Below are 22,115 nucleotides of genomic sequence, written 5' to 3'. Positions count from 1 at the left end.
GATGTAGCGCTAGGAAAAGACAACAAAGGCCCCATTCGTTCACGCTCAGTCTCTAGCTGTCATGCAATAATGCCCGAAACCACAGCTCCCTTCCACATCCAGGCCCCACAAAACTTTCCATGGTTTACCGCAGACGCTTCACATGCCCTGATTCAATCCATTGACAGCACGTCGACCCCTCGGTATACCACATTGATCCAATTCACTCTATTCCTTGCCTGCTGTTCACGCTCCTGCATGTTCAGGCCCCGATCACTCAAAATCTTTTCCACTCCATCTTTCCACCTCCAATTTGGTCTCCCCGTTCTCCTCGTCCCCTCCACCTCCGACACATATATCCTCTTGGTCAACCTTTCCTCACTCATTCTCTCCATGTGCCCAAACCATTTCACAACACCCTCTTCTGCTCTCTCAACCACGCTCTTCTTATTTCCACACATCTCTCTTACCCTTACATTACTTACTCGATCAAAACACCTCACACCACATATTGTCCTCAAACATCTCATTTCCAGCACATCCACCCTCCTGCGCACTACTCTATCCATAGCACACGCCTCGCAACCATACAACATTGTTTAACCACTATTCCTTCAAACATAGCCATTTTTGCTTTCGGAGATAATGTTCTCGACTTCCAAACATTCTTCAAGGCTCCCAGGATTTTCACCCCCTCCCCCACCCTATGATTCACTTCCGCTTCCATGGTTCCATCCGCTGCCAGATCCACTCCCAGATATCTAAAACACTTTACTTCCTCCAGTTTTTCTCCATTCAAACTAACCTCCCAATTGACTTGACCCTCAACCCTACTGTACCTAATAACCTTGCTCTTATTCACATTTACTCTTAACTTTCTTCTTTCACACACTTTACCAAACTCAGTCACTAGCTTCTGCAGTTTCTCACATGAATCAGCCACCAGCGCTGTGTCATCAGCGAACAACAACTGATTCACTTCCCAAGCTCTCTCATCCCCAACAGACTTCATACTTGCCCCTCTTTCCAAAACTCTTGCATTCACCTCCCTAACAACCCCATCCATAAACAAATTAACCATGGAGACATCACACACCCCTGCCGCAAACCTACATTCACTGAGAACCAATCACTTTCCTCTCTTCCTACACGTACACATGCCTTACATCCTCGATAAAAACTTTTCACTGCTTCTAACAACTTGCCTCCCACACCATATATTCTTAGTACCTTCCACAGAGCATCTCTATCAACTCTATCATATGCCTTCTCCAGATCCATTAATGCTACATACAAATCCATTTGCTTTTCTAAGTATTTCTTACATACATTCTTCAAAGCAAACACCTGATCCACACATCCTCTACCACTTCTGAAACCACTCTGCTCTTCCCCAATCTGCTGCTCTGTACATGCCTTCACCCTCTCAATCAATACCCTCCCGTATAATTTACCAGGAATACTCAACAAACTTATACCTCTGTAATTTGAGCACTCACTCTTATCCCCTTTGCCTTTATACAATGGCACTATGCACGCATTCCGCCAATCCTCAGGCACCTCACCATGAATCATACATACATTGAATAACCTTACCATCCAGTCAACAATACCGTCACTCCCTTTTTTGATAAAGTCCATTGCAATACCATCCAAACCTGCTGCCTTGCCGGCTTTCATCTTCCGCAAAGCTTTTACTACCTCTTCTCTGTTTACCAAATCATTTTCCCTAACCCTCTCACTTTGCACACCACCTCGACCAAAACACCCTATATCTGCCACTCTATCATCAAACACATTCAACAAACCTTCAAAATACTCACTCCATCTTCTCGCATCACTCTTGTTACTATTGTTGTTTTATTGTCATCATCAAGGCAGCCATCCTGCGGTGCATCAGCCCCAGCCAGGCAGCTAGCTCGTACACTCTCTCGCCCTGTACGTGTATAGTGGTTGGTTGTTTGATAAAGAATTCAAGTTTTTATCAATTCTTTCAATACAGCCTTACAGTACAAGCTTCCATTTCAGCCCTACACTTTTCTCCGTACACACTATGTGCTAAAATTCCATGTCTCCACTTAGACTTGTGTAACCATCCTTGTGAATATTCAGTCATAGTCTAGCTTTAGTTATCTATGAAAAACTTTGGCCTGTTCAATGAGCATCTCCCCAGAAATACTCACACCTTCATTACATGGGAGCTTAAACCACTTTATAAGTGCATTGTCTAATTCTGTTCTCCTGGCACCTTTCAAAGTTTTCCAAAACTTTAAACTTTTCTGGCTTTCAGTTTCAGCAAAAAAATGAATATAAGAAATTAACAGGATTGTTAATTAGCCCATCTGTAGTGTAAACAAATTTTGGCACCTTAGTGCTGCTAACAGCACCACCCTGATGGCAGATCCACAAACTAATGGCAGATCCACAAACTAATGGCAGAAGAGTCAAAACATGCCAGACCATGGGAGTTACTTGACCACAAAGGCAGAAGTCAAAATATGCCAGACCATGGGAGTTCCTGGACCACAAAGCTCTGGATTAAAGAAGTTCAACCTGTGTCAGGATGTATTTCTTAGGTCATAATGGTTAATTGTATTCATGAACAGAGTTATGGGAAAGGTTATGACTGTCATTGTAGTTAATTGTTGAAGTAAAGGTTGCAGGAAAGAAGTGAAAAAGGGCATATAGTTACCTGTAGATGTCAGAGAATCTGCAAAGTCTTTAGTGGCTGAAGTAATCAAATAAAGAAGTTGTGTGAGAAAAAACCGCTCAAAGTTCTGTTAACAGCAAGGTAGTTTTGTTTAAGGAAAGAGAAATGGAATGTAATTCATCATTGATAGTAAAAAAAGATGGAAAGTTTACATGATTTTAAATATTTCATTAGTATACAATGCGGTATACAGGGAATGATGTGCTCTCAGTGGAGTGAATCAGGGCATATTAAGTGACTGGGGAAGGTTTTAGGGCCTGGTTGTTGAGAGTGGGCTGTGGTGCACTCCACATTTAAACTAGAGATTAGATGTGAAGGGATGTAGCCATTTCTTCATCTGCTTCAAGTACAATTTCACTAACATGGGAAATGCTGAACAAGTTAAGAAAAGATATTGAAATTTTGAAGGCAAGAATCCTGGAATGAACATTGATGTAAAAGCATTTTTAGAGGTATGGCACATTTTGTCACATTCATTAGAAATAGTATCACTACCCGCTTCATGAGATATTGGAACATTCTTATCTGAGGAATGGCAAGCACAGTGCAAATAGTTCAGTTTAGTTTCATCCTGAGAGAGACATGTATGTTTCAGAGTTAGTTTGTGAGGAAGGAGGAAATAAGACAGAAATGGGTTATTACAATGAGTAGTCATTGAAAGAGTTGAAATATTAGGGTGTTATGGTTGTGTGGAAAAATTGATATGGGACTTTAGTGTAAGTGGATTCAAGGAACATTAAAAGTAAAGTGGAAGGAAAATGTAGGTAAGTGTGTTCAGTTGTATTTTTAAGGAAGATACTGAGCTGTGCATTTACCATGGTTTGAAGAAAAATTAGTTGAGCTATCCAACGCAAAAGTAGGAAAAGCATATATGATGGAGATTTATGTAGTATTCAGGGAAAAGCACGTATGACAGAGCTGTATGTAGTATTCAGGGAAAAGCATATATGATAAAGATGTATGTGGTATTCAGGTAGGTTATGTAGCACTGATGCATTTTGACAGCTAGACACTGCATGATTTTCAGATTTGAATTTACTTAGGCATAAGTACTATATCCCTGTGATCCAGTGATTCCTCCCAGCATGCTGTAGACATCTCTTAGGGGTGCCACAGATATTTTCAGGGTGCCACAGATATTTTCAGTCATAATCATCATGATGTGATACATTTTTTCTTTTACATTATAGCAGAAATCTGACAGTTTTTTGTTTTTATAATAGAACTTCAGTGAAGGGCGCAAATGGGGAGGTGATAACAAGTAGTGGTGATGTGAGAAGGAGATGGAGTGAGTATTTTGAAGGTTTGTTGAATGTGTTTGATGATAGAGTGGCAGATATAGGGTGTTTTGGTCGAGGTGGTGTGCAAAGTGAGAGGGTTAGGGAAAATGATTTGGTAAACAGAGAAGAGGTAGTAAAAGCTTTGCGGAAGATGAAAGCCGGCAAGACAGCAGGTTTGGATGGTATTGCAGTGGAATTTATTAAAAAAGGGGTTGACTGTATTGTTGACTGGTTGGTAAGGTTATTTAATGTATGTATGACTCACGGTGAGGTGCCTGAGGATTGGCGGAATGCGTGCATAGTGCCATTGTACAAAGGCAAAGGGGATAAGAGTGAGTGCTCAAATTACAGAGGTAGAAGTTTGTTGAGTATTCCTGGTAAATTATATGGGAGGGTATTGATTGAGAGGGTGAAGGCATGTACAGAGCATCAGATTGGGGAAGAGCAGTGTGGTTTCAGAAGTGGTAGAGGATGTGTGGATCTGGTGTTTGCTTTGAAGAATGTATGTGAGAAATACTTAGAAAAGCAAATGGATTTGTATGTAGCATTTATGGATCTGGAGAAGGCATATGATAGAGTTGATAGAGATGCTCTGTGGAAGGTATTAAGAATATATGGTGAGGGAGGCAAGTTGTTAGAAGCAGTGAAAAGTTTTTATCGAGGATGTAAGGTATGTGTACGTGTAGGAAGAGAGGAAAGTGATTGGTTCTCAGTGAATGTAGGTTTGCAGCAGGGGTGTGTGATGTGTCCATGGTTGTTTAATTTGTTTATGGATGGGGTTGTTAGGGAGGTGACTGCAAGAGTTTTGGAAAGAGGGGCAAGTATGAAGTCTGTTGGGGATGAGAGAGCTTGGGAAGTGAGTCAGTTGTTGTTCGCTGATAATACAGCGCTGGTGGCTGATTCATGTGAGAAACTGCAGAAGCTGGTGACTGAGTTTGGTAAAGTGTGTGAAAGAAGAAAGTTAAGAGTAAATGTGAATAAGAGCAAGGTTATTAGGTACAGTAGGGTTGAGGGTCAAGTCAATTGGGAGGTGAGTTTGAATGGAGAAAAACTGGAGGAAGTGAAGTGTTTTAGATATCTGGGAGTGGATCTGGCAGCAGATGGAACCATGGAAGCGGAAGTGGATCATAGGGTGGGGGAGGGGGCGAAAATTCTGGGAGCCTTGAAGAATGTATGGAAGTCGAGAACATTATCTCAGAAAGCAAAAATGGGTACGTTTGAAGGAATAGTGGTTCCATCAATGTTGTATGGTTGCGAGGCATATGGATAGAGTGGTGTGCAGGAGGATGGATGTGCTGGAAATGAGATGTTTGAGGACAATGTGTGGTGTGAGGTGGTTTGATCGAGTAAGTAACGTAAGGGTAAGAGAGATGTGTGGAAATAAAAAGAGCGTGGTTGAGAGAGCAGAAGAGGGTGTTTTGAAATGGTTTGGGCACATGGAGAGAATGAGTGAGGAAAGATTGACCAAGAGGATATATGTGTCGGAGGTGGAGGGAACGAGGAGAAGAGGGAGACCAAATTGGAGGTGGAAAGAGGGAGTGAAGAAGATTTTGTGTGATCGGGGCCTGAACATGCAGGAGGGTGAAAGGAGGGCAAGGAATAGAGTGAATTGGAGCGATGTGGTATACCGGGGTTGACGTGCTGTCAGTGGATTGAATCGGGGCATGTGAAGCGTCTGGGGTAAACCATGGAAAGCTGTGTAGGTAGGTATATTTGCGTGTGTGGACGTATGTATATACATGTGTATGGGGGTGGGTTGGGCCATTTCTTTCGTCTGTTTCCTTGCGCTACCTCGCAAATGCGGGAGACAGCGACAAAGCAAAAACAAAAAAAAATAAATAATAGATTAGGTAATGGTCCTATACTCTAGCTGTGTTAATCACAAAAATGCCTAGGATAATGCAAATTATTAATGAAGTTTAAGGGATATTATATGGGATAGGGGTGCAGCAAAATATGATGGAGTTTCAGGTACTGCAAATGAAAAAAAAAGTTGAAAACTAATGTGTGATTTTTGGTTATGAATTTCATAATCATGATGCAAGCTTCACCCATATTTCTTATGTTGTATGATGCTGATTGAATTGATGTTGAAAAAGTTTTATGTACTTTTTGGCTTTCATGATTGTAGTATTATTATCATGGTACTGTAAATTGCATTTTTCATCTAGATCTGCAGATCTCAATGCAGTATTCCATGGTTCAAGAAAAGAGGATAATGGCTGTGCAGCAGCCAGTGTTGTCGTTGGATCAGTAGCATCAGTAGCAGCTGTAGCCTCAGGAGATACAGTAAGCAGTGTTGCTGGTATATCTTCTTCATCATCAACTGTTGGTGGAACAAGCAGTAATAATGGTTTAGTGCCATCCCCTAGCCTTCCTGGCACACCTACACCAACGAATGCCATAGCATCACCATCAGGATCATCTGTAATGGCAACCGGAAAACCCTCAGGCCCCAAGAAACACATCATTCAGGTGTCTACGTATCAGATGGTTATTCTCATGCTCTTCAATACCAGAGATAAACTTACTTATGAGGTATGTAAAGTTCACTGTGCTACAGAAATATTGCAGTTTGTTAATATCCAGTTCATACAGAAGTTAATTGGTCATTTTATATATTTTATTTATTTTGCTTTGTCGCTGTCTCCTGCGTTTGCGAGGTAGCGCAAGGAAACAGACGAAAGAAATGGCACAACCCACCCCCATACACAATGTACACCCACACACGCAAATATACATACCTATACATCTCAATGTACACATATATATACACACACAGACACATACATATATACCCATGCACACAATTCACACTGCCTGCCCCTATTCATTCCCATCGCCACCTCGCCACACATGGAATACCATCCCCCTCCCCCCTCATGTGTGCGAGGTAGCACTAGGAAAAGACAACAAAGGCCCCATTCGTTCACACTCAGTCTCCAGCTGTCACGCAATAATGCCCGAAACCACAGCTCCCTTTCCACATTCAGGCCCCACACAACTTTCCATGGTTTACTCCAGACGCTTCACATGCCCTGATTCAATCCACTGACAGCACATCAACCCCGGTATACCACATCGATCCAATTCACTCTATTCCTTGCCCGCCTTTCACCCTCCTGCATGTTCAGGCCCCGATCACTCAAAATCTTTTTCACTCCATCTTTCCACCTCCAATTTGGTCTCCCACTTCTCCTCGTTCCCTCCACCTCCGACACATATATCCTCTTGGTCAATCTTTCCTCACTCATTCTCTCCATGTGCCCAAACCATTTCAAAACACCCTCTTCTGCTCTCTCAACCACGCTCTTTTTATATCCACACATCTCTCTTACCCTTACATTACTTACTCGATCAAACCACCTCACACCACACATTGTCCTCAAACATCTCATTTCCAGCACATCCACCCTCCTGCACACAACTCTATCCATAGCCCACGCCTCGCAACCATACAACATTGTTGGAACCACTATTCCTTCAAACATACCCATTTTTGCTTTCCGAGATAATGTTCCGACTTCCACACATTCTTCAAGGCTCCCAGGATTTTCGCCCCCTCCCCCACCCTATGATTCACTTCCGCTTCCATGGTTACATCCGCTGCCAGATCCACTCCCAGATATCTAAAACACTTTACTTCCTCCAGTTTTTCTCCGTTCAAACTTACCTCCCAATTGACTTGACCCTCAACCATACTGTACCTAATAACCTTGCTCTTATTCACATTTACTCTTAACTTTCTTCTTTCACACACTTTACCAAACTCAGTCACCAGCTTCTGCAGTTTCTCACATGAATCAGCCACCAGTGCTGTATCATCAGCGAACAACAACTGACTCACTTCCCAAGCTCTCTCATCCACAACAGACTTCATACTTGCCCCTCTTTCCAAAACTCTTGCATTCACCTCCCTAACAACCCCATCCATAAACAAATTAAACAACCATGGAGACATCACACACCCCTGCCGCAAACCTACATTCACTGAGAACCAGTCACTTTCCTCTCTTCCTACACGTACACAAGCCTTACATCCTCGAAAAAACTTTTTCACTGCTTCTAACAACTTGCCTCCCACACCATATATTCTTAATACCTTCCACAGAGCATCTCTATCAACTCTATCATATGCCTTCTCCAGATCCATAAATGTTACACGCAAATCCATTTGCTTTTCTAAGTATTTCTCACATACATTCTTCAAAGCAAACACCTGATCCACACATCCTCTACCACTTCTGAAACCACACTGCTCTTCCCCAATCTGATGCTCTGTACATGCCTTCACCCTCTCAATCAATACCCTCTCATATAATTTACCAGGAATACTCAACAAACTTCTACCTCTGTAATTTGAGCACTCACTCTTATCCCCTTTGCCTTTACAATGGCACTATGCACGCATTCCGCCAATCCTCAGGCACCTCACCATGAGTCATACATACATTAAATAACCTTACCAACCAGTCAACAATACAACAATTATTTCATTAGAACTGGGTATGCACCCTTCCTTCCTTCATGTGGTGGATGCATTAACAGAAAATATTTAAAGTTATGGGGCTGTTTATATGTAAAAACAAAATTCTTAAGATATCTTTCATATGTGAGCAATTGCAACCTTCAGTGTAAGGGGTTTAAGTTCTTCAGCAAACACTTTCAGTGTGTAACTCTTAAGTATGGAATATACAAGAAACAATTCTGGGTATGATCCGTATATCACAGTCATCTTCAAGTGACAGATGATGTTCAGTGAAAACTTGCCAGAAAATGTTGTGATGAGTGCTTGCAGTGGTGGTGGACTGGGCTGGGATGGAGTGAGGGTTACTGGAAGGGAGGGAGAGGCAATAGCCTTGTCTTCAGCAACCCCTGAATCTTTTTATTCAACATATTCATCTGAAGGTGTAGAAGTGACTTTAAGCCTTTTGGAAAAGCTATCCAACAGCCTGGACTTAGCTAGGGATGTAGGGGTGAAACCCCTCAAGTTTTTGCAGGGTGTTTACCAGGTATTGTTTAAGCTGATGTCGGTGCATTACACATGACAGATAAAGAGTGGATGTCTGCAAATGAGGGTCTTGTTTGTTTATTCATGATGCTACCTTACTGACACAGAAAAAGCAGTTAGCCAATAGAAAAAATGAGTGATACTACAAGATGATTTCTTTCTTTATTTTCAACAGGAGATACAAAATGAGACCGACATCCCTGACCGAGACCTGGTCCGAGCGCTACAGTCATTAGCACTTGGCAAGCCAGCCCAACGTGTATTGCTCAAGACTCCAAAGACTAAAGAGATGGAGTCCTCTCATGAGTTTACTGTAAATGATTCTTTCACATCCAAATTATACAGGTATGGGTTTTGTAAATGATACTTAAAAAAACATATATAGACAAACACCAGCACAGTACGGGATTTGTTTGATTCTCTATTCTCTTTACTTTAAATGGTAAAGATGCACACCTAAATCCTGCCAGAATGTAAGTTGGCATATCCTAGTCATTTACTTTTCTTTCATGTTATCATGATTTGATGTGTAAATATCTTTTAATTTTATAAATTAAAGAAACACATTCCAGAAATTCTCTTTTTTAATGTTTGGAAAAGGCAGCTCTTATTCTTGTGAAAAAACTTTTAGAAAACTTTGGTTGATGTTTTCAGTGTTTATGTTGGATACTTTGATGAGTGTTTTATTTATTTTACCCCATATATGTTTGTCATTTCCACTGTTAGCAAGGTGGCACGAGGAGCAGAGAAATGGCATTATTCACTCATATCCACTCTTGAGCTGTCATGCATTAACTCTAGATTTTTCTGTGGGGAGCACTATGTGCTATCCCTGCCTTTTGGCAAAGTGGTAGGAGCAGTAGATAGAAGTAGTGAGTAGGAACATATAGGCAGAAGCATTAAGTAAAAATATCAGGTAGAAATAGTTGGAAGGAGCATTAGATAGAAATAGTTTGTAGGAAAATTAGGTAGGAGCCTCAGCAGACACTGCACTAGAGTTGCCCTCTGCCAGTGGCCTGTTAAGTGTGAGCCCCTATAGACTAAGAAGCAGCACTGTAGTTCACTAGTTATGGAGACTCCATTGCAGTGTCCAACCCTTTTAGGAGTTCCAATTGAAAGAGGCATCAGAGATATAGAATGATAGATAGATAGAATAGCTGTCATGTATAATGTGCCAGAACCAGAACTCCTTATAAAATATCAGGCCCCACTGACCTTTCTATCTTTATCAGGCCCCACTGACCTTTCTATGCTATCCCTCAACTGCTTCATATACCCTGGTTCTGCCTTTGAAAGCATGTCTTTCCCTCTAAACCACATAGCTCCAGTTTGCTCTATCCTTTCTATGCCTTGCGTCATCCTGCATTATCAGGCATCTTTTCAAAGCATCTTTCATACGTTCCTTCCACTTCCTTGGTTTCTTCCTTATCCATGTTCCATCCACTTATGAAATGTATACCCCCGAAGTCGTCCATCCCTCACTCATCCTCCCCATGTGTCCAAACCATTTCAGCTTACCCTCATCAGCTCTTCCATTTAGAATCCTGTAACTACCACAGTTTTTTTTCCCTTACCTTATCATTTATGCTTCACTCTTCCTTACACCATGTTTTGTCCTCATACATTTCATTTCCAACACATTCAATATGTTCTTTACATTTCTGTCTTAGGCCCATTCTTTGCATCCATACAGTACCAATGGGATGACTATACCATCATTCATACCTTTCTTTGCCCAAATTCCACCCATTCCTTAGTGCACCCAAGATCTTTGCCTCCTTACCCACCTTTTGACTCTTTTCATATCCCATAGTTCCATTCACTGCCATATCTGCTTCCAAGTAACTGAAACATTCTACCTCCTCCAAGTTCTCTTTATTTAGACTCACACTCAGAGTAGAATGTATCATAGCACAAACCTAATAACCTAACTTTTATGCACATTTACTTTCAGCTCAGTCCTTTGATACACCCCTATAATCAGGCACCAGCTTCTGCAGTTTCTCACTCAAGTCTGTCACAAGCACTGTATTGTCAGCGAACAACTCATTTATGTACCAGGCCCCCCACCTCACCCCCAGCAGACTGCATATCTGTTCCTCTCTCCAAGACCTTTGTATTCACTTCCTTCACCACCCCATCCATAATCCATGAACAAATTAAACAGCCATGGTGACATGACACACCCCTATTGCAGACCCACCTTCACTGTAAACTACTCATCCTCATTTTCCCCTTCTCATACATATGCCTGGCACTCTTCATAAAAACACTTCACTACTGCTTCTAAGAACTTTCCTCACATACTATATGTTCTTAGCATCTTTCAGCCCTCTCATGTGCTTTCTCCAGATTCATAAATGCCACAGGCAAAAATCCTTCCTTATTTCTAAATATTTCTCTTTCTATTAACCTTCCAAAACATTTTCCTATTCTTCTTGAAGTTTTGTAGATCTTTATTCATCCCAGCTCTCATTTGCCCCCTTTTTTGGCTCTAGCATCTTCCTCTTGACCTCTCTCACTGACAGTCCTTCCCTGTAAGTATATATCTCTCTTTTCTTTTACAACTGCATATTAAGTTCATCATTCCATGACTCGCTACCCTTTCTCACCTGCCCACCCCTTACCTTCCACATACCACACACATCTCTTGCACATGCCAGCACTACTTCACTAAACACCTCTCATTCCTCACCCACCCAACCCTAGCTTCATTTACTCTAACATTTTACGTACTACACTCATTCTCGTTTTATCTTTTCACACAAAGTTTTCTCCTGAGCTCATATTTTTGCCACCCTCTATTCACCCACAGTATTTCCTCTTCCTAAAACCTCTACAAATGTTCACCCTCACCTCCATCAGATAATTATCAGACATCCCACCAGCTGCCTCTCTCAGCATATTCACACCCAAAAGTCTTTCTTTTGCAATCCTGTTAGTTAGTTAGCAGTCCAGTAATGTTTGCTTACCATCTTTCCTTGTCCACATGTGCTTATATAGGTCTGTCTTTTGAAACCAAGTGTTTCTGAAGAAGCCTTTAGAAAGAGGCCAAGGGTATCACCAGGACTTTCATAGAACTTGGTCATGGGGTAATTATAAATAAGATATATAAAAACCAGGTATTCCCGGTTGCAAGTTCTTTTTCCATGCATTGCTCCACAAGGTGCTCACCATTTCCATTTACTTCACTCATCACCTCTTGTCCCTAGATTTTGACTTTAAGTGCCACTTTACTCACTTTCACTTTCAATCTATCCTTTACTGATACCCTATCTTGAACATCCAAACTACTGACACGCTCACTCAGCTGCTTCCAAAACACTTGCCTATCTTTGACTTCTAACGGCTGAATGCTCAGGTACTAATAAACATCCACCCCTCATAATCTACTTTCATGTTTGATAACCTGAAATAGTTTAATGAAGGTCTGGTGTGTGGAATGTGCATGTGCCATGACCTTGATGTAGGTTCTGAAAAATTGGTACATGTTGATAGATACTTGAGGATTGCTTTCACTATCTCAGACTGTTTACTCCTTAGAGTGAAGATTCAGGCTGTGGCAGCTAAGGGTGAAAGTGAACCTGAGAGGAAGGAAACCCGAAGTAAAGTCGATGAAGATCGTAAACATGAGATTGAAGCTGCTATTGTCAGGATTATGAAGGCTCGCCGGCGAATGACAGTTAGTCATTTGAAATATAGCTCTTTTTCTGTTGATTCTGTGTGATCTTGCATGATACTTATGATCCCTTAAGCTAGAAACTTATCATTATATGTACTTCATGTTCTCTTCATAATACACTGACACAACAACTATATTGTAATGTATTTCCTTTTGTGAAAGTTGAGCATGGCATTGTATATCCAGAACGTTTATAAATAGTGGTATAAACATTTTGTGAAGAATGAAATAACATTATTTTCCCTTAACATACTTAGACGTTATAATTTCTTACAGCATAACAACTTGGTGGCTGAAGTAACTGATCAGCTTAAGTCCCGTTTCTTACCGTCCCCAATACTTATCAAGAAAAGAATTGAAAGCCTCATAGAGCGGGAATATTTAGCCCGCACTCCAGAAGACAGGTGAGTTTTGTAAACCTAATTGTGTTAATGACTTTCTTTTTATTGTCACTTAATTTTTCAAACCTGAATTTTGCACATCTTAATTGATTTTTCTTTTTACAGGAAAATCTACTCATATGTGGCGTGAAGAGTATGTTATATACTGGAGCATAGCCAAGGCTGTGAAACCTTCCTTTGTAAGAGATACAGTCGTACATCCATATTGGGTGAGGGAAAGGATTACTTGAGCCCAAGGATCAACCCAATCCAACTCTGCTCTCCTCAGTCCTTTGCTCTCTCAGCAGATGCTCACTTCACCCTCAGTTTAACTTGCTGGGAACGGCAAATGTACGGCTGTAGATTCTGATGTTGCCACAAGTACCAAGAGTAAACCTGGAATAAAAAACTCAATTCACCAGGAAATTGTGTTGCAGGTTGCTCTTAGCTGCTTCTCTTAGCCATTGTTGCCAGTGGAAACATTCAGAACAGTTGATAGTGACAACCAGAAAAACAGTGATATCAGTGGTTAATAAGAGTGTCAAAAGGGTCTCCCCGTATTATAAAACTAGATGCCAGACTTAAAAGTATCTAGATGTGATTCGTTGGCCTGGAGGTGATTATGGCTGAGAAACCAGTTGGAAGTGAAAACAAAAAATAATGTAAGAGTGATGACCTGCTTATTTGCTTGGTCCCAGCGCAGCCAAACTTGCGTGTGTGGTCAACGCTGAGCTATTACCAGTTCATAAACGATGCAATTGTTTCATCTTGAAATTTTGTTATCCTCTTAACCTTCATTCTCTTCTACTTGTGTAATTTCTGGATGGAGAGGACTTCTGTTGCTCACTTTTGTTAAAAGATTTCTCTTCCTTGCAGGCAGAGGTATTAATTCATAGGTGGTAGTAAAGTAATGCACTTGTGATAGCCATCCTTGTTAGTGTTATCTTTAACTTACAAATATCATTACTAAATTATAACACTGAAAAGTAGATGCAAACATTTTTTTTTTTTACACAAATAGCATTCTACATGGTATATAGAAGCTTATTATTGAGAGATTAGGTGGTTAGTGACTTTGTTATGAATTTTGTATGCAGCAGTGTTATTAGTCCTTCCAAACTGACCCAGGCATATGAATTTTTATAGTTATTTAGTTGTATTAATAATAAACCATATTTTAATAATAAACCTATTTTTAATCAGTTTGAAAATTATGATGAAAAAATCATTACTTTTATAAGCATTTCCAAGGGAAATCAAAAAATGGGAAAGGTTGTTTGTCTCATTTTAATGAGGGTCTTAACACTATGCTTGGGTCCCACATGAAATTTGTACTGGTTACACCTCTGGTATTATTAAGGAATTTTGTGAATGCAGTTTTCAGTAATAGGCCATATTGTTGTGGTCAGCAAAATGACAAAGCACAGGAGGAGAAATTTGCCACCTATGTATTAATGTGCCTGAGTATTATTTGTATACAGTTTCTTCCAAGACTCCAAGTATGAAGAATCCGTCACAAACTAGAATCCTTGTGGAAGAACCATCATGATGCACTAGATTGTAGATGCCTGTAGTTGCTGCATCTGGTAATACTTCAACATTAGACCAGGTATGGCACCTAGCATCAAAACTAGTGGGTTTTTTTTTTGGTATAAAATACATAATGTTCCTACCTGAGAAAGATATAGATTAATTTATATAAACTTTTGTAAATCCCAGGGAGTAATTTTTTAGTGTTAAATTCACTGATGGCATTTAAATGCAAACATCTGTTGAGACTTGGAGGTTAAGGAGATGGCTGTATGCAAATTAAAAGGGTTTTGGGATGGGACTAGGGTGTCGGTGAATCCATCTGCCTGCCATCTTACATCATCATGTTCTTGATCATGCTCTCTTTTCCTTGAATATTCTTTGTTATCTGGTCTCTCCTGCCAGACTCCTTTGTACACTCGCTACCATTGGACATATAAACAGGTTTCAAAAGAGTTATGTATTTATTCCATTAAATGAATGTCAAAGAGGCTACTCTGTTTGTTGCTGTTTCCTTGTTTGAGAATACTAGATACCCTCATTAACATCAGAATGAATGTCTTTTACTGTGTTTTAACTTGAAAACTGGGTTGGATTTATACAATGAAAAATATTTATTCTCATGTAAAATCTTTGTCTCAAGACATATTTACTTTGCATGTTTAGTGTCCATATCCAAACAAAAATTAGCTTCTTTATGGTTGGTTTTAACCTTGTGCATTGGACTATGATTTTGTTTTGCAATTTGGATTAGATTGCTTATTAAAGGGAAGCCATATATTGCATAAAATCTTTCTGTCGACTGGAAATATGATCAAAGAATTTTAGATTGAAAGGCCAATATGTAAGTGTACCAAGGTAAGGAGTGTACCCCAGAGAGTTGGGCAACCATGCTCTTTGCCAGTTTGCTGACTAGGGGTGTGGGACCCTACTTCTGCAAATCTGATTCACCCTAAAAGGTACTTTTACTGTATACATTTCATCCAACCCATGTAAATGGATATGGTCGTTGTGATAGATAGAATACTATTTTTAAATAAAAACATCATTGTACATAAGAGTTAGTGTAATATAAATGCATTATAGTGTATTATTCCCACATGATCTGTTTTGAGGAAAAGATCATTATCATTTCTCAGAATATTTTGGAAGGGTAAGTTTGCTGTGTGAAAATGTAGATGAATTTCTGTTTACCATAAAAATTTTTAAAATGTTCAGAATTCAATCAGACATTTTGTATGTATCATCTCTGCTATACACTCGGACACAGTGTTGAAATGTGAAGGGTTCACGTGTCGAAAGGCATAATGTTTTAAGAATTTTGCATGATTCTGCATGGACCACTTGTTAACAAGAAATGGTTGAAGTATAGAGGTGATCATTACATTCCAGTGGGTTACTGATGATGATTTTACCAGTAATATTAGTTCAGTAGAAAAGATGATGAATTGCATATACAATTCATAAGGCACTGTTGATATATTTTTAGCATATGCACTATAGTGCTGTGAATCCTCTTGCTTGAAATTATTGCTTTCACGTGCAGTTTTATGATAATATCATAGAAAATTCCATAGACCAGAAGACTTGTTTCACACTAATTCTGATGTCAGAAATTTGTGGGAGATAACATCTGCCTGATACTTGTAAGTACAGAAGTCCAGATTTCAATCAGCACATTGGGTATGAATGGAGGATATGGGTGTGATACTTGATGACTCTGAACTTTATCCATCCCTCAGAGCTGGGAAAAGATATATAATGGTGATGATGACATATAGGTTTATAATATTTGTATGTCAGAAAATTTTATACTTAAAATTTACTTCTAGCTCATTCCAGTAGTCAAAAATTTTGACCTTCAAGGTCCTTTATAATAAAGACTTCCTGTTATATCCTAAGAAGTGTAATATCAAGGAGATTAGACGATGTATCAAGTTTTTTTAGTTCCATGTGGTTACTACCAGTAGTACAGCAGAAACAATCCTTAAAATAAAGAAATGAACACATCTTTTAAGGTGAAAGATGTAAAAGTTTCTTGTAGTATGCAGACTATACTCCTAGGACACTTTATGAAGTACACAAAATAATCCATAATGAAGCATAAAAATTACTGTGTCAAAGTCACAACCACTCACCCAATATGGTATTATATGAAGGGATGAGCAGCAAGTAACTGTAGGCCCATGCCAGTCTTTGGCCTAGGGGATCTTTGATAACAAGTGAGCAGATTCTAGACTGGACACCTATACAGGAAAAGTGTTAGAAATGAGGAATCACAAGGTATTGTGGTGTTTTGTACTCTCTCTGTTTAAAAAGATAAGTAAATCCAGTTTAGATGAAGAACACTGGACTTGGAAATGGAAGAGGGTGTGTAGTCCAGACTTTTATTCCTGGATAGATAATGGAAAAAGTTCTATTGAAGAAATAGGTATGCATGAATTAAGAAACGGCATATAATGAAAATTGGAGAGTTCCTTGGAAAGTGATGACTACAGGGTACATAGAAGACTTCTGAATGCTGTTAATAACTTTACAATGGGAGTATAGGATGGCATAGATGATTGGCTGTGTGTTGTCATCATGATTATTGTTTACTTGGATGTCGGCATTACATGAGATGCGAGTGAAGTGGGACAATACGAGTTCATATATCTTGTGGAAGTTGACACTGTTGCTGTGAATACTCTACATTGTGATACTCTACTTTGCTTTAATTGTGTGGGTGTGGGAGGAGGAACAAAAATTGAGTGCAAGCAGAATTGTTCTAGTTTTTGAAAGATATGAGCTGTCATCTTGCCCTAATAGTCAGAAGGGTTAAGAACTGGAAGTTGTGAATGAGCCTAGTTTTTGAAAGAAATGAGCTGTCACAGTGCCCTTTTAGTCAGAAGGTTTAAGAACTTTTGTCGAAGTTTAGGAATAGGTATTTGGAAGTGAATATCAATTAGAATGGTAAAGGAAAAGTTGAATTTGAGAGTCAGGTTTTGCAAGGGAGAAAGATAAATATTGGAATGAAATCCATATCTATGGACTCTTGTAGTAGAAAGTATTTAGACCAGAAGAGCTTCGTTAAACATATTATTTTTACTTTATAAATGATGATTGAGGAATATGTGGGGTTAAAAGCAAATGAAACACCACTAGAAAAAACAATAATGGAAACCTACCAGACTTTACCTATGGCAGAAATTTACTGTCATTTTGAAGGAAAATACCTAATTTTAGATGAGTCCTTGCTGCAAATCTGTGTAGTAAGACAAGGCAAGAATATGGCATAAAGGCCTAAGTAGACAAATAAGAAAGACATTAGAATCGGCTTCTATTGCTATCTAAGGCAACATTGATACAAGGCCTGGGTTCATCTGTTGGTCATGTCGGGCAACAGAGATGGCAGTGAATGAGTGGAGATAACAGAACAACGTTCCAATAAGAAAGCGACATGCCAAGGCTTCTGACTGGGTAATCATCACTTGCTGGGAAATATGGCCCCAACAAATGCTAGAATCAGGATCTACTGAGGAAGGCCGTTGAATGTTTGAAATGAGGTATGTTTCAGCTCTAACCATTTGTTTCCATACCATCCTGTTTTCCATAACTCATTAAGTATATGCAAATATTCCTAAATTCGAAACACTTCTGGTCCCAGGCATTTTGTATAAGGTCTGTGGGGCCTGGATGTGGATAGGGAACTGTGGTTTTGGTGCATTACACATGACAGCTAGAGACCGAGTGTGAACAAATGTGGGGGTAGCGATGCTGCTTCTTGTGGGGAGGGGTAGCGCAAAGAATGGATGAAGGCAAGCATGAATATTTACAAGTGTGTATATATGTTTTTTTTTTTTTTTTTTTTTTTTTTTTATACTTTGTCGCCGTCTCCCGCGTTTGCGAGGTAGCGCAAGGAAACAGACGAAAGAAATGGCCCAACCCCCCCCCCCCCCATACACATGTACATACACACGTCCACACACGCAAATATACATACCTACACAGCTTTCCATGGTTTACCCCAGACGCTTCACATGCCTTGCTTCAATCCACTGACAGCACGTCAACCCCTGTATACCACATGACTCCAATTCACTCTATTTCTTGCCCTCCTTTCACCCTCCTGCATGTTCAGGCCCCGATCACACAAAATCTTTTTCACTCCATCTTTCCACCTCCAATTTGGTCTCCCTCTTCTCCTTGTTCCCTCCACCTCCGACACATATATCCTCTTGGTCAATCTCTCCTCACTCATTCTCTCCATGTGCCCAAACCATTTCAAAACACCCTCTTCTGCTCTCTCAACCACGCTCTTTTTATTTCCACACATCTCTCTTACCCTTACGTTACTTACTCGATCAAACCACCTCACACCACACATTGTCCTCAAACATCTCATTTCCAGCACATCCATCCTCCTGCGCACATCTCTATCCATAGCCCACGCCTCGCAACCATACAACATTGTTGGAACCACTATTCCCTCAAACATACCCATTTTTGCTTTCCGAGATAGTGTTCTCGACTTCCACACATTTTTCAAGGCTCCCAAAATTTTCGCCCCCTCCCCCACCCTATGATCCACTTCCGCTTCCATGGTTCCATCCGCTGACAGATCCACTCCCAGATATCTAAAACACTTCACTTCCTCCAGTTTTTCTCCATTCAAACTCACCTCCCAATTGACTTGACCCTCACCCCTACTGTACCTAATAACCTTGCTCTTATTCACATTTACTCTCAACTTTCTTCTTCCACACACTTTACCAAACTCAGTCACCAGCTTCTGCAGTTTCTCACATGAATCAGCCACCAGCGCTGTATCATCAGCGAACAACAACTGACTCACTTCCCAAGCTCTCTCATCCCCAACAGACTTCATACTTGCCCCTCTTTCCAGGACTCTTGCATTTACCTCCCTTACAACCCCATCCATAAACAAATTAAACAACCATGGAGACATCACACACCCCTGCCGCATATATGTATATGTCTGTATTTGAGGATGTATATAAATATATATGTGTATATGTTGATGTGTATATGTGCGTGTATGGGTGTTTACGTATAGATTTATTTCTTTATTATACTTAGTTGCTGTCTCCTGCGTTAGCGAGGTAGCGCAAAGAAACAGACGAAAGAATGGCCCAACGCACATGTACATATTCATACTTACTGCCTTCATACATTTTGTCGCCACCCCGCCACACATGAAATAGCAACCCCCCTCCCCCTGCACGTGCGCTCAAGGTAGCGCTAGGAAAAGACAACAAAGGCCACATTCGTTCACACTCAATCTCTATCTGTCATGTGTAATGCACCGAAACCACAACTCCCTTTCCACATCCAGGCCCCACAAAACGTTTTGTGTAAATTTTTTATTTATTTTTTCCAAAAGAAAGAACAAAGAAGGGGCCAAGTGAGAATATTTTCAGTCCCCTGTTCTTAATGCTACCTCACTAACACGGGAGATGGCGAATATGTAAGGAAAACAAATATATTCATCATCATTATACTTCATGGAGTGAAAAAGATTTTGAGTGATTCGGGCATGAACATGCGGGGGGGGGGGGGGGAGAGAGAGAGAGAGAGAGAGAGAGAAGCATGCAAGGAATAGAGTGAATTGGAACGATGTGATATACTGGGGTAGATGAGCTGTCAATGGACTGAACCAGGGCATGTGAAACATCTGGGGTAAACCAAGGAAAAGTCTGTGGGGCCTGGGTGTGGATAGGAGCTGTTGTCTCGGTGCATTACACATGACAGCTAGAGACTGTGAACAAATGTGGGTTTTTTGTCGTTTTCCTGGTACTACCAGGACTTCATTTGCCCATGTCATCTCAGTCAATAAAAAATTAACTTCTGCAGTTTCTCGTTAATCTGCCACCAATGTCACATCATCAACAAATATTAACTGACCTTCCAAGCCCTTGCACCACTGCCAGACTGCAGACCTACCTCTCCTTCCAGACCCCTTCTATTCACCATCGTCACCACCACTATCATAAACAGATTAAACTGCCATGGTGACAACATGAACCCCTGAGCAGTCCACCTTCACCTGGAACCACATGCATTAATCTTTTGATGAAAACTCCTCAATGTTTTAAGTAGCTTTCCTGAGACACCATATATTTGTAACACCCTCTACAAAAAAAAATCTTGTCAACCATTTCATGTACTTTCTCCAGATCCAAAAATTCCACACATAAATCTTTCTCAAAGTATTTTTTCTTTCACACAAGTTCAAAGCAAACACTTGATCCTCACATCCCCTACCACTCCTGAAACTAGATTGTTACTCCCCAATCTAATAATCTAAAAATGTCACCAACCTCTCATCCCCCATTCTCCCACACAATGAAACAGGTATACTTCACAAATTTGTACTTCAATAACTCGAATAATGGTGCTATACAGGCATTTCACTTATCTTCAGATGCCTCACCATGAGCCATCCATACACAAAATCCTAATTAGCCAATTAACAACAGTCACCCCCTCAAGCAATTCAATTGGAATCCGATCCAATTTGCAGCATTTCATTTTAGGCCAATTTTCCAATTACAGGTATATTCTTAATTGCCCTCTCCTCAACCATCTATTAGATCCTTATCTATCAATTTTTACATTCGAAGTGCAATGACTCAGGGTGCGATGCATACTCTAGTTTCAGTTTCATTTAATCTTTAGATAGCTCATTAAACATTTTCTGATGCATGCCATCCACATTCACAAAATTATTTGTTCCATCTTTGCATCTTTCCAAGAACTATTTACTGCTAGTGTTATTGAATTAGTTTCAAAACTGAAAAATGTACCTTGGCTATTCCATCTCTTTGTATGTGTTGGATGTGAGACAGTTAATTTACTGTGCCCAACTAATCTAATTGGAATAAGTATTTCAAGGATATCTTAAATTCAGAATATGAGACAGAAGTTTTATTCAAAATAGGAGCCCGCATGAAAATAGCCTGTAGAGATGTCTACAAAGTGTAAGTTTTCAAATTATTCTGAAAATGCATATCCATTGAGGAGTGAGTGTTTAAGGTCTTGGGTTTTAACTACATTGATAACTGTAATGACCCCTGCAATTGATCGTCTCAAAGCCTGTGTAACAAATTAAGTAACCATTTGCTCATTCAATTTTCAGTATGATACTTAAATGTCAGGAGCGATTATAAGTAAAATGATAGTTATAAAAATGCCAAATTTCATGAAAAATTCATGTGCTAGATTCATGATTCCAAGTTATACATCATTTATTTGAAAAGTATAATGTTCCCATGCAGATTAGAACATGAGATCGATTTAGCATTATATACTCATTCTAAATACGAAGGGGACGCATATGAGTATGTCCCCTTTGGCAGAGCCAACTGTCCCTTTGGTATAGGCATGAGACAACCATAATCTATACGAGTTATCGTAACAACAGCTCGTTTTCTCTTTGGCATGTTTATATCTTGTTTGTCTCCATAATACATATTATTTATATTTGCCTTAACATAATGTACGCACGTATAAAGTAAGAAATCCTTTATTTTTTCCGAATTAT

At 39.9% G+C, this 22,115-nt stretch overlaps 1 protein-coding gene across 1 annotated transcript in view; it reads left to right on the top strand.

Moving 5' to 3' along the window:
- The window catches only part of Cul3 (cullin 3), a 43,823-nt gene extending 28,760 nt beyond the window's left edge, over positions 1-15,063 (top strand). The window contains exons 10-14 of the mRNA XM_071695934.1: positions 6,141-6,507; positions 9,156-9,325; positions 12,524-12,662; positions 12,939-13,066; positions 13,169-15,063. Of these exons, the coding sequence (XP_071552035.1) occupies positions 6,141-6,507; positions 9,156-9,325; positions 12,524-12,662; positions 12,939-13,066; positions 13,169-13,193 (829 nt within the window). The 3' untranslated portion in view covers positions 13,194-15,063. The remainder of the gene's footprint in view (positions 1-6,140; positions 6,508-9,155; positions 9,326-12,523; positions 12,663-12,938; positions 13,067-13,168) is intronic.
- The last annotated feature ends 7,052 nt before the right edge of the window (positions 15,064-22,115 follow it).

Source organism: Panulirus ornatus, chromosome 58 (genome assembly GCF_036320965.1).
Source record: "Panulirus ornatus isolate Po-2019 chromosome 58, ASM3632096v1, whole genome shotgun sequence".
Classification (NCBI taxonomy): domain Eukaryota; kingdom Metazoa; phylum Arthropoda; class Malacostraca; order Decapoda; family Palinuridae; genus Panulirus; species Panulirus ornatus.
Note: the sequence above shows the minus strand (reverse complement) of the source record. Positions and strands in the feature narration are given on the sequence as shown.